The 12,027-nt window shown below is 40.5% G+C and overlaps 2 protein-coding genes across 4 annotated transcripts in view; one reads left to right on the top strand and one right to left on the bottom strand.

The window, feature by feature from the left end:
* The window catches only part of CHP1 (calcineurin like EF-hand protein 1), a 34,916-nt gene extending 29,010 nt beyond the window's left edge, over nt 1-5,906 (bottom strand). Inside the window, exon 1 of the mRNA XM_043471526.1 lies at nt 5,592-5,906. Coding sequence (XP_043327461.1) covers nt 5,592-5,658 — 67 coding nt within the window. The 5' untranslated portion in view covers nt 5,659-5,906. The remainder of the gene's footprint in view (nt 1-5,591) is intronic.
* A 385-nt stretch (nt 5,907-6,291) lies between these two features.
* The window catches only part of EXD1 (exonuclease 3'-5' domain containing 1), a 38,293-nt gene continuing 32,557 nt past the window's right edge, over nt 6,292-12,027 (top strand). The window contains exons 1-2 of one of the 3 annotated variants that reach the window (XM_043471518.1): nt 6,292-6,565; nt 8,669-8,853. In XM_043471518.1, coding sequence (XP_043327453.1) covers nt 8,721-8,853 — 133 coding nt within the window. In that variant the 5' untranslated portion in view covers nt 6,292-6,565; nt 8,669-8,720. The remainder of the gene's footprint in view (nt 6,566-8,668; nt 8,854-12,027) is intronic. The other 2 variants (XM_043471520.1, XM_043471519.1) reach the window with 2 other exon arrangements.

Here is a 12,027-nt window from a genome sequence, read left to right as displayed (position 1 = left end):
GGTAACATGTGCTGAATTAAGGACTGGGATATGTGAAACAGACAGTATTTTTAAAATCTAGTTTACTTTTCCCCAAGCATCAGTAACTTTTATCTTTTCCCTCAGGGCTGATCTTTGGGTAAAAGATCACTACAGCCTTGGGTCAGCCTCTTTCTCTGCAACTGCATGAGCTCCACTGAGTTCCGAGTAAAGGAATGGGCTCCAAGAAAGAAAATTAGGCCATCTGTAAAATGGTTGTGCCATCTTCAGATGACATCCACAAGGAAGTTACTTTGTTCCTCATTTCGCACTAACTCAGGTACAAGCTGACAGTTAAAATGAGGCACTAACCACAGGTAGACAATGAAACTTTGAAAATGCAAAAAGGAATTTCTGGGAAATAGTTTAATCTCATGGTAGACTGGAGATAGGAGGGGAAAAAATAGTTATCAAAGGAGAAAAGACTACAGCCAAAAAGGGTGGGACAAGTGTGGACTTTGTCCTAGGCTGTACCTTCAGGGGTAAAGGGGTGGTTCAGGGAGTTCTGATAGTCGTCCTCCTCCCCCAGCTCAAGCGACAAAAATCCACTTGCAGTTTTGGGAACAATGGGACAAAATTAACACGGGCAAGCGCAGGAGAAACAGGAAGTGAGTGGCCCAAAGCTAGTATGAGAGGCCAAGCAGTAAATTCTTCAGCCTCAGGTTTCCAGCCAGCCTGGGCTCTGTTCTGTACTAGCTCTCAAGGAGAGCAGAGAGCCGAGGGGGAGGCAGAACCACCCCCACCAGGGCAGAGCCAGCAGGAGCCCAGACACTGAGGAAGCAGGTGGGGACCTTTCTGCCTGATAGGCAGGTGTGCACAGTAAACACTCCTCTGAGAGTCAGGCTGACAGATTCTCATTCCAATCATGGCACCACAGCTCACCAATGAGGGCTGAGTGAATGGGGCTGTGCAGTGAACTAACTAAGTCCAGAGAGAAAAGTGCTTGGCCAAGGTCTGGCACCTGGTAAGCATGCCAGGTTAGCTATTATCATCATTATCCTTACTCTGTGAGCCTGCAGGTACAATTTTACTGCTGTACTAATTAATCTCCACCTTTCTCTTGATTCTGCCAGCCACAACCGTCTTCTTCAGGAACCTGAACAGGCTTTTGCCTCAGGCCTCAAATCTTGCTCTAGAACTAAAGTTTTTTTTAGTTTTCACAAAATAAGTTGGTTCCAGAATGACTCAAAAGATTTTTTGAAAAGACAAAATTTGTTTACAATATCAACGCCACTGTTTTCATGTCTTCATATATTACCTAATATGTCACTTGGACACTTAACATAGTTATAATATTTATTTTTCATTTATTAATTCATAATTTTTCTATGTTGCTTTGGAGTGCTTTTTAATAACTACATAATATTTAGCCCACGGGGTCAGTTTTTAGTACTTAGAGTATTATACTTCAGGTTACTTTTAACAATGAACACATTCAAATTGTATTTCTTTTTATACTAGGTTGTTTTTTTTTTAATTTGAGAAAACAATCTATCCACATGGTAAAAATAGTACAAAAAGTGTATATAATGAAAAGTCTCCCTAACACCCGCATTCCTCAGTCTTCCTAGCCAGAGTCAAACTTTCTTAGGTGTGATAATAGTATTGTGGTTATGTAGGAAAAAAATCCCTGTCCTCAGGAATACATGCTTAAGGCTTAAGGGGTGAAAAGTTTGGCTATCTGCAACTTTAAAATGGTTCATCAAAAAGAATACACACACACACACACACAAATATAGCAAAATGTTAACAACTGTTGAATTAAAATGCTGAATTATATGAATGTTCATTATACTATTTTAACTTTTCTGTATGTTTGAAATTTTTCATCATAAAAAGGTGGGGGTAGGGTGGGGGAGGTACAGAGCTTTGCAAATCACTTAATCCAAAACCAGCTGAAGATGTTAGTAATGTGTGCAATGCTCTTTCAATAGGAGCCGGGAGACAGCAGGCAGCAGGGTCTTCTGCAGTGACAGAACCCTCAGGCACTATGGCAAGGCAGCTGAGGGCCACGAATGTGTCCCGTATCATGAGGCAGGAACAGCCTTCAGTTGAACTTCCACTTACATTCTAGCTCAGGAAATTATTCTCAAGCAGTTGCCTTTGCCAGGCTTGTGCTCTTTGTTACAATTATAGAGAAATCCACACTAGTGCCATCATCACTACACCCTTTCAAACAAACAGAACTTCTCACTGGCCTGTAGAACTTACTTCCCAAACCTGTTCAGCACCTTTGCCATATCACGTAACACATATCAGAAGACAGAGACTAAAAATAAATCAATTGGAATTTATCACTACTCAGTTGGCGTGAATTGTTCCTCACAGATTATGTGGCTATTTTTGTTGAAAAGGTTTTAAGTAATTCACAGCCAGGTTATTGCCATATAGTTAAGGGAACTAAGGGTGGAGATTTCGGAAACTCCCAAGACACTGTGACCTTTCCCCTAGTGACAGCTTTTACGCAAATGACTTTAACTTATAGAAATACTGAAGTGTGAAAGAAGGTAACAGAACTAAGACAATATAGCAAATGTTTTATGCCAACTCCTGTTTTTAGACAGTATTTTTTTTTTAAACTGTTAGATATATCAGGATTTCTACTCCTTCCAAAGTTTTATTTCTTAAAATTGGGAAAACCTGATTCCTAGTCCAATATCCCCTGAAAACAGGAAAAGTGCAAAATACTGTCACCTCTCCAATTATATACTAGACATGGTTTTTATAACTAGCACATGCTAATGGTGTTTTCACGATAAGATGGTTGTTACCTATATAGTTCAAAATGAAAATAGCTAACACCTGGTGCTTATTACATATCCAGACACTATTCTAAGTAGTTGACATCATTTTTCTCATTTAATCCTCACTAGGAATTCTATAAAGTAGGTACTATTTTTATTCTCATTTACAGATGATAAAACTAAAGGTGAAAAAAAAAAAACTAAAGGTGTACAAGGAATTCTTACTTAGAAGTACTTTTCTAAACACTTAAGAGATTACATTTCAAATACTGGATAAACTAGTCATATATGAATCCTAACCAATTTAGACTTACCCATGCAAAGCTTTCATACTGCATATAAAGTCAATTTTACTTATTTATGGTACATTTTCTTCTGGCAAAGGGAGTAGTGAAATGTCTTGTACTTGTTCTTAACGTGAAGTGTTTCGGACTGACAGTTCCCCAAACTCTTAATAGAACAAGAAGCAGAGGAAAATAGGGCTAATTTCATCGCTCTACCCCACCCTCAGGTGTTTGCTGTTTTTATTCTTCTAAACCTTTTGCATCATGCTAAGATTACTGCTTTAAAAATCAATTCTGCTGATGGGCACTAACTGGATAAACTGACAGCTCAACTCTCAAAGCAGATGACAGCCATAGCAGGTCAGGGGAGATGCCTGGAAGCCACTCAAAATGCTCTAGCTTAATTTATCCAAATCTAATCAATTGATGCATATATCATGGCCCAATTCCTATTCTCCTCAAGGCCAGTTCACAAGGACTGTTCCCTGAGTTCTGGAAGGGGTGCTACACAATTTAAGTTATCTCATGTTTGATGCTAATCCAAACTCTTGTGGGCGTACCTCCATGACCTGGTTGTGGGCATCTTTTGTCACTACCTGTTTTGAATACCCAGTATCGTACTGAGTATGCTGCTGCTGCTGCTAAGTCACTTCAGTCATGTCCAACTCTGTGCGACCCCACAGACGGCAGCCCACCAGGCTCCTCTGTCCTTGGAATTCTCCAGGCAAGAATACTGGAGTGGGTTGCCATTTCCTTCTCCCCGTAGTGAGTACAGACACTGCAAAAATTCAATAAGTACTCGTTTCATTAGGCTTTCTGGCTCAATATGTACGTTTGTCCCGGTGTGGCTGAGACGCTCCCTCAGGCTTGATTCTCTTTTCGGCAACTAGGAAAATAGCTCTGCAGGAGTACTCCATTCTCACAGACACAGTGAAAAAACCTACAGTCCTAAGGCAATCGAGGCCACTTTCATTTGGTCAAATGTAATAAAACCAGAATGGGATTACTGCTCCCTTCCTCTTGAGGGAAGAACAGCCTTTTTCCCACCAGCACTCTGGTTTAGACTCCCTCATTATGTGACTCTTTATTTTAAGAAATTATGCTTTAACTCTGGTGTCACCTTAGACCTAAAGTAGTTCTTATGTTTACAAGTGTGGCCAGAGGTCATAGCCACAAAATGTAATAAAATGCTTGCTGAATCCAAACCGTCTATGTTTCTACCCTTAGAATCAGAGTAAGTAATAAAATGACCACAAGGTCAAGTGGCTAAACAAGTACTGCACATTATAGACATCTACCTACTTTCTTCTCTTCATTCAAAATCATAAAAAGGACTCATTGGTAGGTGGTGAGCTCCTTAAAATCTTTATAGAGAGATTTAATGACTGTAAGTTAGGAGAGGCTGAAAGCAGTAAACCAATATGACAAGGGATGAGGCTAGATAACATCCCTTCCAACTTGAAGATTCTAGAAAGTTGGGCTATCAGAAAGCATGGGACGCATTTAATTGATCTCAGGCCACCCTTGCCTGAGTGATTCCGAGGTTCCCCCAGCACTCAATATTATCTGCAAATGGATCACTGAGTTACTTTGTGGCCATCTCATTATCAAAAACAGAAATTATGAAGACTCAGAGCCCAGATGCTTACATAACTCATGTAAAATACAAGAGTCATAATGGATTACTGAGAAAATATTGTATGCATTATCAAGGGCTACACAAATGTACCATGGTGTTTTACAGAGCTTCTGAACCCACAAAACCCTGAATCTGCCCCTTTCAGATTCAGCGGAAGAGATTAGACTATAAAAATCAGTTCCTCTACAAATTCACTGAGATTTTTGGAGCACATCCAATTTCCATGGGGACTGCATGAAATACACCAGCACAGTAGAAATCAATATATCTGAAATTAGGACAGCCACTATCCTCAGTGTAAATAAAAAACTGGTAGTGACAACATCTGCGCTTTTTCTCCACAAGCTCAGAATGAAGGAAGTCTCATACTCTCAGACCCCTGATTCTTTAAGGTGTTCCATCACCAGGTCATATCTTCCAAATCCTTACTACATGATCTCACTTTCTGGATTTATTTTTCCAGTTGCGGCAAGAATTTGTCTGATTTCCCACAGTTGTCAGTGGTTTCAAGTCCTTGCCTAGAAACGTCACAGGAACGAAGACAATGTTTTCTACAGGACCTATCCAGAGTTCCTGAATTTAAGTCTGGTACGAGGAAAGACAAAGGAAAAGAGTTCGGGGACTTTCAAGAGCAGGGGAAGGAGAAAAGAGCGGGATCAGTGATTTACGGGTGATCGCGATTCCGGTCTTTGAGAAGAAGGGGAGCCGCACAAGAGCCAGAGTCCCACCTCGGGTAGCCTTAGCTGTAAGAACAGGTCCTCCATCATCCCCGAAGCTCCAGCACTGGAAGATGCCCAGGAACCCAACCTCTCGGCACCCCAGCTCCAGATCTCAGCGACAGTCGCCCTCGGTCCTGAGGCCAGCCGGAGGCGCCCGGCCGCGTTCCCACCCCCTACCCGAACTCACAGCCAGTTTCCTTCTTGATCTCCTCGAGCTCTTCGTCCCGCAATAACGTGGAGGCCCGGGACCCCATCTCCAAGCCGGGAGCTCCGCTGGGAGCAGGGGCGCCTGAAGCGACAGCGGCGGTAAGAGGGAGGGACGAAGGGGAGGAAGGGCCGGGGTCAAAGAAGGGAGAAGGCAGTGCTTCTACTGCGGACTGGGCAGGGAACCCAGGGGTGGTGCGCGGGGATGGGCAGGCCGGAGGCCCAGCCAATTGGGAGTAAGGCTGCGCTCAGCGCTGGAGCCGACGTCGACGTTCCTAGCTCCAGCCCCGAATGAATTAGCCCAGCGCCGGGCCGCGTCTAACTAAAAACGGACCACGCCCCCGGAACCATGATGCCACCGGTCTTAAAGGGGCAATGCCACGCTGGCCCTAGCGCCCGCAACTAAAAGGGCAACGCCATTGATCCACTGTTTTACAACACACTGACCTGTGGCAGTCAGTGTAGCCAACTTGTTTCTCACAGAACTCTAACACTAGAAATCCCACCCTACAGTTAGTAAGGATTGCGGAGAGAAACAAAAACAGAGAGGCAAAACGTGGCTTGGTTGAACGCTAGGGTGTGTCTCCCGGGAACTGCATGCTGGGAGTTGCATTGAACCTCTTCGTTTTTTCCTGGAGGCTCTCTCTCCTCCAAGCCGCAGGGGGCGCTCGCGAGCCAGTCTCGGGACCGCGCGCCGACTGGCTCCTCGGGAAACAGCGCAGTCGTCGGCTCCAGAGTGTGCGCGCCCGAGCTGCGTACTTTTCTCTCGTTGTTTTCGGGATTGCTCTCTGATAACGGCTACCCAGGGTTTGGAACTTCTCGAGATTTCTTTCTTAAAAGCAGTCCTTCTTTTTTCAGTTCAAGATTGAAGCTCGAGGAATTCACTATTTGGCTGAAATAGGCACAAGTTTCCGTTGGAGAAAAAAAAACTTAACGGCGGAGGACAGACTTTCTAACGTATGGCCCGCCGTTTAAGTTTCTTATTTTGCCTTAAAAATGAGGAAGTTTGCATTTTGTTCTTATGGCATATTTTTGTTTGTTTTCTTGAAAACGTTTAAAGCCACCTATCAAATTAGTACACCTTCTCAGGAGAACCAGTTCAGTAGGTGTGGCCTCAATGCCTTTACACCCCTTCGCCGCCCCTGTTGCTTTGTACAAAACTGGTTTCACTTACAGAAGAACCAAATTCTGACAGATCTCACTTAGTACCTAAGCCCTAGAAGACTGTCTTAGCGGGCTGGTAGTCAACTTAGGTTACAGAGATTCTAGTTTTACTGAGCTGTTTTCATGATTGACTTGCTCTCCTCTGACTTAATGATGTCTTCCTTCCTAAGTAGAGGGTGCCATGTTGGATATGCCCGTCTCGGCCACAGGAGCTTCTTTTTATCTTGAGAGTATAAGTATGATAGAAAAATCTGTGTTGTCAGCAACTTGAGTGTCCGTTTTGAGTGTGCTGTGAAGCCCATCTCTGGATCCTGACCTTGCTCCTTACTAATCTTGAATCTTAACGTTTTGCAGTTGTCCTCAGTAGAGCTTTCTTTGCTTTGTGTTAATGTTTTTCTGATTTACTTTAACATTTCTTAAATTTCCTTTATTCTCAAGCATTTCACAAGCTTATTTCTTATGTATCTTTTAAAAATGTAAGTTAATTTTTACCTCTAGTTAAGGGCTGGTTTTTCCATTTTTATATTCTCTTTTATTTCTGTAAAAATTCCCCTTTTGCTTGTTGGGTTGACTGGAACAAGGAAGAATGATTTTTCCAGGCACTCTAGTGACTTGTTCTGTGTTCCCTCTGGAAGCTAACACTCCGTGCTGCACGCATCTCCACTAGGGGCCTGGTTTTAGTTCAGGTTTCACTACCTTCTAGCTGTGTGACCTTGGGCAGGTGTCTTAAATCTTAATTTAAGCCTCAGTTTCTACATATGTAAATCAGGCAGTTGTTGTGGGCAATAAATAACAGTTGTGAAAACACTTGCTAGACCTTAAAATATTAAAGTGTATGTTATTTATCTGGTTAAAAACACTATGTAACCTCACCTTCTTCCTAGATGAATTGGGCCTTAGTTATTTGGTCAATGTTTTGTAGTTAAACTAAGTTGCAAAATTCACTAGTTGACTATTCCAAGTGTGGTGAAGGCAAGCTGCTTTTAAATTTAAACCACTGTGGAGAAACACTTAGCTGAGGTTCAAAATACAAAGACATCCAAATAACAGGATTGTTCTAAAAGATCTTTTTTAAAAAAAGAATTCATCTTTTAAATTACAGTATTACACTAAGGAATATAAGAGTATCTACTGTGAATGATAGTTATTTCTGCAAGATAGAAGTTTTTTCTTTGTGCATTTCTGCATTGTTATCCTTTTTATAATGAGCATACATCATTTTTACAAAAACAGTTGAATTTTACAAAACCATTGTGTGGCATGTGGCGGTTTAATCTGTCAGGCTGCACATGGTTGGTGACATTACAGCAACCGAGTCCCTGAGCTGTGGCTAGGGTGGGGTGGAATGACCCTCAGGGTGACATGGCAGCTGGATTGGTAATGCAGAAATTGTGATGACTCTAACTCACTTATTCTTTGGTTGTTAACAGTGTGAAACTCTGGAAATGTTATTAATCTAGAAGAGGTTATATCCAGAAGAGATTAGATCCTGGACATTTCTGGGTAAACAATTCATTGCAACATATGTTGTCAAGTGTTTGCCAATATAATTTTTTTTTATCTTTTAGTTTTTTTGGCTGATGTTAAAATGGTGTATGTATATGCTATTGAAAGGCCTCTAAACGTTCTTCTTGCTCCATTTAGCTAAGGAAGGATAGGTGATATTAGGCCATTTCATAGACAAAGAAATCAAACCCTCTTTGCCTGAAGTCTTTCAGTTTCCCATGTATAAGTTAGAGTTGATACTTGCAGTGATCTTTTTCTCATTATAATTCTAAACAATAAACAGAATTACTTGAATATTTTTATTTTTCTTATCCCAAGGATGAGGAACGGAAAAATAACGTCATTTCTCCCAAAATGTTTAAAAAATCATAGATCTCTTTTATTTTCAAGGATTTAGATACTAAAGAAGATTATTTGAAGACTCCTTTTGGAATCAAATAGCATGGATCTCAGCAGTGACTACCATTTCCTCAACCAGATTTTGTGGAGAAGAGTGAGACTCACATTAGTTTGTGGCATTTTTGAAGGAGTGCTGCAACATGTGGACCCTGACAAGATTGTTGTTTTGAAGAAAGGTCTCATTTTATTTCTCATAATCTCCTGCCTTTTAGGAGACTAAGAAGTGCATTTGGGTGATGATTCTGCGCTCTCTTAGCAACTGGAAGAGTGGCATTATTCCTATTTTAGGGGAAAGGTGGGAGGAAGATTAGAATGTTATATTCCCTAATGGAGCAATATGACTGTATATGCTGGCTTGTCCACCTCAGTACTTTTATTGACATGATAGTGGAAAATTTCAGTATATAGGTTTTTTTTTTAATTGGGTACATCTTTTCAATGCACCTTGAAATTAAAAATGAACACTGTATTAGATAGAATTGCTTTTGGCTTCAACAGATGAATTCCAGAGACAGTAAGGGGCTAATTTTTGTCATGCACAAAGAAGCCCAGAGGTAGATTGCTGAGGAATAGTGCAGTGGCTGAAAGATTCCAGGAGAGATAAGGCATCTTCTGCTCCTACCCTGCTACTTCAGTGTTCACCTGTTATCCTCACGGTCATAGTGTAGCCTTTACACCTCCCAGTTTCAATTCCAGTTCCTTTATGAAGGATATAATTCAGGAACAGCCAGATGGAGGAGTTTTATAGGGCAAGGTTTGTGGGAATGGGCTCAGAGTTTCTACTGTCTAAGCATGCCACCCTTTTAGCCTCTTACATGTGTTCACCTTGAAGCCTCGATATAGAGTTTTTATTCATCTAGAACATTGACTTGTTAGAGTAGTTGTTTTCCTGGCACAGTAAGTTTCAAGTTCACAATTGAAATGTGTAAATGACATTTGATAGATTACTATTGTTAAGCCATTATTAGTTAAACTTTTGTAGGCTAGGATGGGACTATATCAGGCTTTTGTAATATTAATTCATTTGGTAATCATTTATTGAGTTTTATATCCCAGGCACAGTGCTGAGTACCAGGGATATGGATAAGAATAATTTGGTCTCTGTCCTTGAAAAAATTAGGCTAGTAAAGAGACAGATAAACAAGTAGAAAAAAAAAAAAAAAACAAGTAGTAAGATATAATGCAATGTGATATCCTCTGATAGAAGGACACACAGGACGCTATGGAAGCACAAAGTTTCTAATTTAGATCTGAGACAGTGAGGAAGGCTTCCCAAAGGAGGAATTGATATCGGAACTGTATTTGGAATTAGATGTAACTTCACAAGAGTTAACTGGTTGGGAACAGTGGGAAAAGTTGTTTTAAGCCAGTGGTTCTCAGACTTCATCTATATTTCAGAATCACTTGAAAGACTTGTTCAAACACAGATTGATGCCTCCCACCCTCTCGAAGAGTTTCTGATTCTTATGGTCTTAAGTGGGGTTCAAGAATTTGTGTTTCCAAGAAGTTTCCAGGTGATGCTGATTCTGTGATGGGGAACACACTTTGAGAGAACCATTGTTTTAGGAAGTAGCCGCATATGCAAAAGTAGAGAACTGAAAACTTGGTGCATTCAGAAAACATTAAGTATGGGACTTGCCTGAGGTCCAGTGGTGAAGACTCCTCACTTCCACTGCCCAAGACAGGGGTTCTATCCCTGGTCAAAGAACTGAGAATCTTCATGCCTTGTGGTGCAGCCCCAAAAGACAATCTAAGTAAATTTCAATGTAAGGATATGGTGAGAGATAAGGCTGGAGAAGAAAAATAAGCATGGGGCAGATCAGAAGGACTTCACATGTCATAACATTTGGAACTTCTGAAAGCAAAGAGAAACAATCTGAAATATCTTTTAAGTGGGAGGCATATAGATTTTCAGATTACTTGCCTAAAATTTTTAATGCTGTATCAGTTAGGAGCTGTGCTCAGCTGCCAGAAACAGAATCACTTCTAGTGGGCTAAACAAATCATGTAAAAGAAGGCAGGTATCCCAGAGCTACTCTGACACTACCCAAAGTTGTTCTTTACCTTTCTGTAGTACCATCTTCACCATGTGGCTTCAAACCTCAAGGGCATATGGTAGTAGCTGGTGGAGTTAAAGACAGGAGTAAGAGGAAAGATAGGGTAGGGGGTTGTTTCTCATCTTAAAGAGATGTCTTGGAAATTTAACAGACACCGTTATCTAGGGAGAATGAGCATATTGGTAGCCTGAATAAAGGGCACTAAGTAGATAACAGTAAATGTGACATGCTCATTCAACAGAGTGTTCAATTCTGATGAAATTTTTGGTGTATTTCTCTTTAGTGTTTAATTACATAGTTTTCATGTAGTTGACATAAGAAATTGGGTATATCATGTATGCATTTTTTTAATTAACACCGTAACATTTTCTTATGTTATTTGAAACTTCAGTTTCTGGCTAGACATTTTAAAACAAAAGCTTAAAAACTTAAAAAATTTTGTAATATAATTATAAATTATAGTAAATTACAATTAAAATACAATTATATATTTTATAATTATGAGTTATAATAAATTATAATTATAAAATACATTTCTATATTTGTTACATTTTATAATTGTTGTCTTAGAAATAGTTCCTAGTGAAAATTCTGGGTGAAAGTTATAGATATTTTAAATGTTTCTGATGCATGTTTCTAAATAGTTTTTCAAAAGGTTATGTGTTTTTACTTTGCTACTGGTAATGTGTGAGTGAATTTCAGTAGATAACCTAGCCTTGGGTTTTTAAGAAATGCAAATGTGTAGCTTTCCTCAGTGTTTATTAGTATTACAGGCAAAGAGTGATATTTTATTTTGGCATGTTTTTAAAAATATTCCTAAGGAGGTTGAATGTATTTCTTTATACCTGTTTACTTAAAGCTATGGTTTTTCCAGTAGTCGTGTGGATGTGAGAGTTGGACCATAAAGAAAGCTGAGCACTGAAGAATTGATGCTTTTGAACTGTGGTGTTGGAGAGGACTCTTGAGAGTCCCTTGGACTGCAGGGAGATCCAACCAGTCCATCCTAAAGGAAATCAGTCCTGAATATTCATTGGAAGGACTGATGCTAAAGCTGAAACTCCAGTCCTTTGGCCACCTGATACGAAGAACTGACTCCTTGGAAAAGACCCTGATGCTGGGAAAGATTGAAGGCAGGAGGAGAAGGGGATAACAGAGGATGAGATGGTTGGATGGCATCACTGACTTGATGGACATAAGTTTGAGCAAGCTCCAGGAGTTGGTGATGGACAGGGAAGACTGGTGTGCTGCAGTCCATGGCGTTGCAAAGAGTTGGGCATGACTAAATGAATGAAT

The sequence above is a fragment of the Cervus canadensis genome, chromosome 6, assembly GCF_019320065.1.
Source record: "Cervus canadensis isolate Bull #8, Minnesota chromosome 6, ASM1932006v1, whole genome shotgun sequence".
Taxonomy (NCBI): Eukaryota; Metazoa; Chordata; class Mammalia; order Artiodactyla; family Cervidae; genus Cervus; species Cervus canadensis.
The sequence above is the reverse complement of the archived record's forward strand: the minus strand, read 5'-3'. Positions and strand labels throughout refer to the sequence as shown.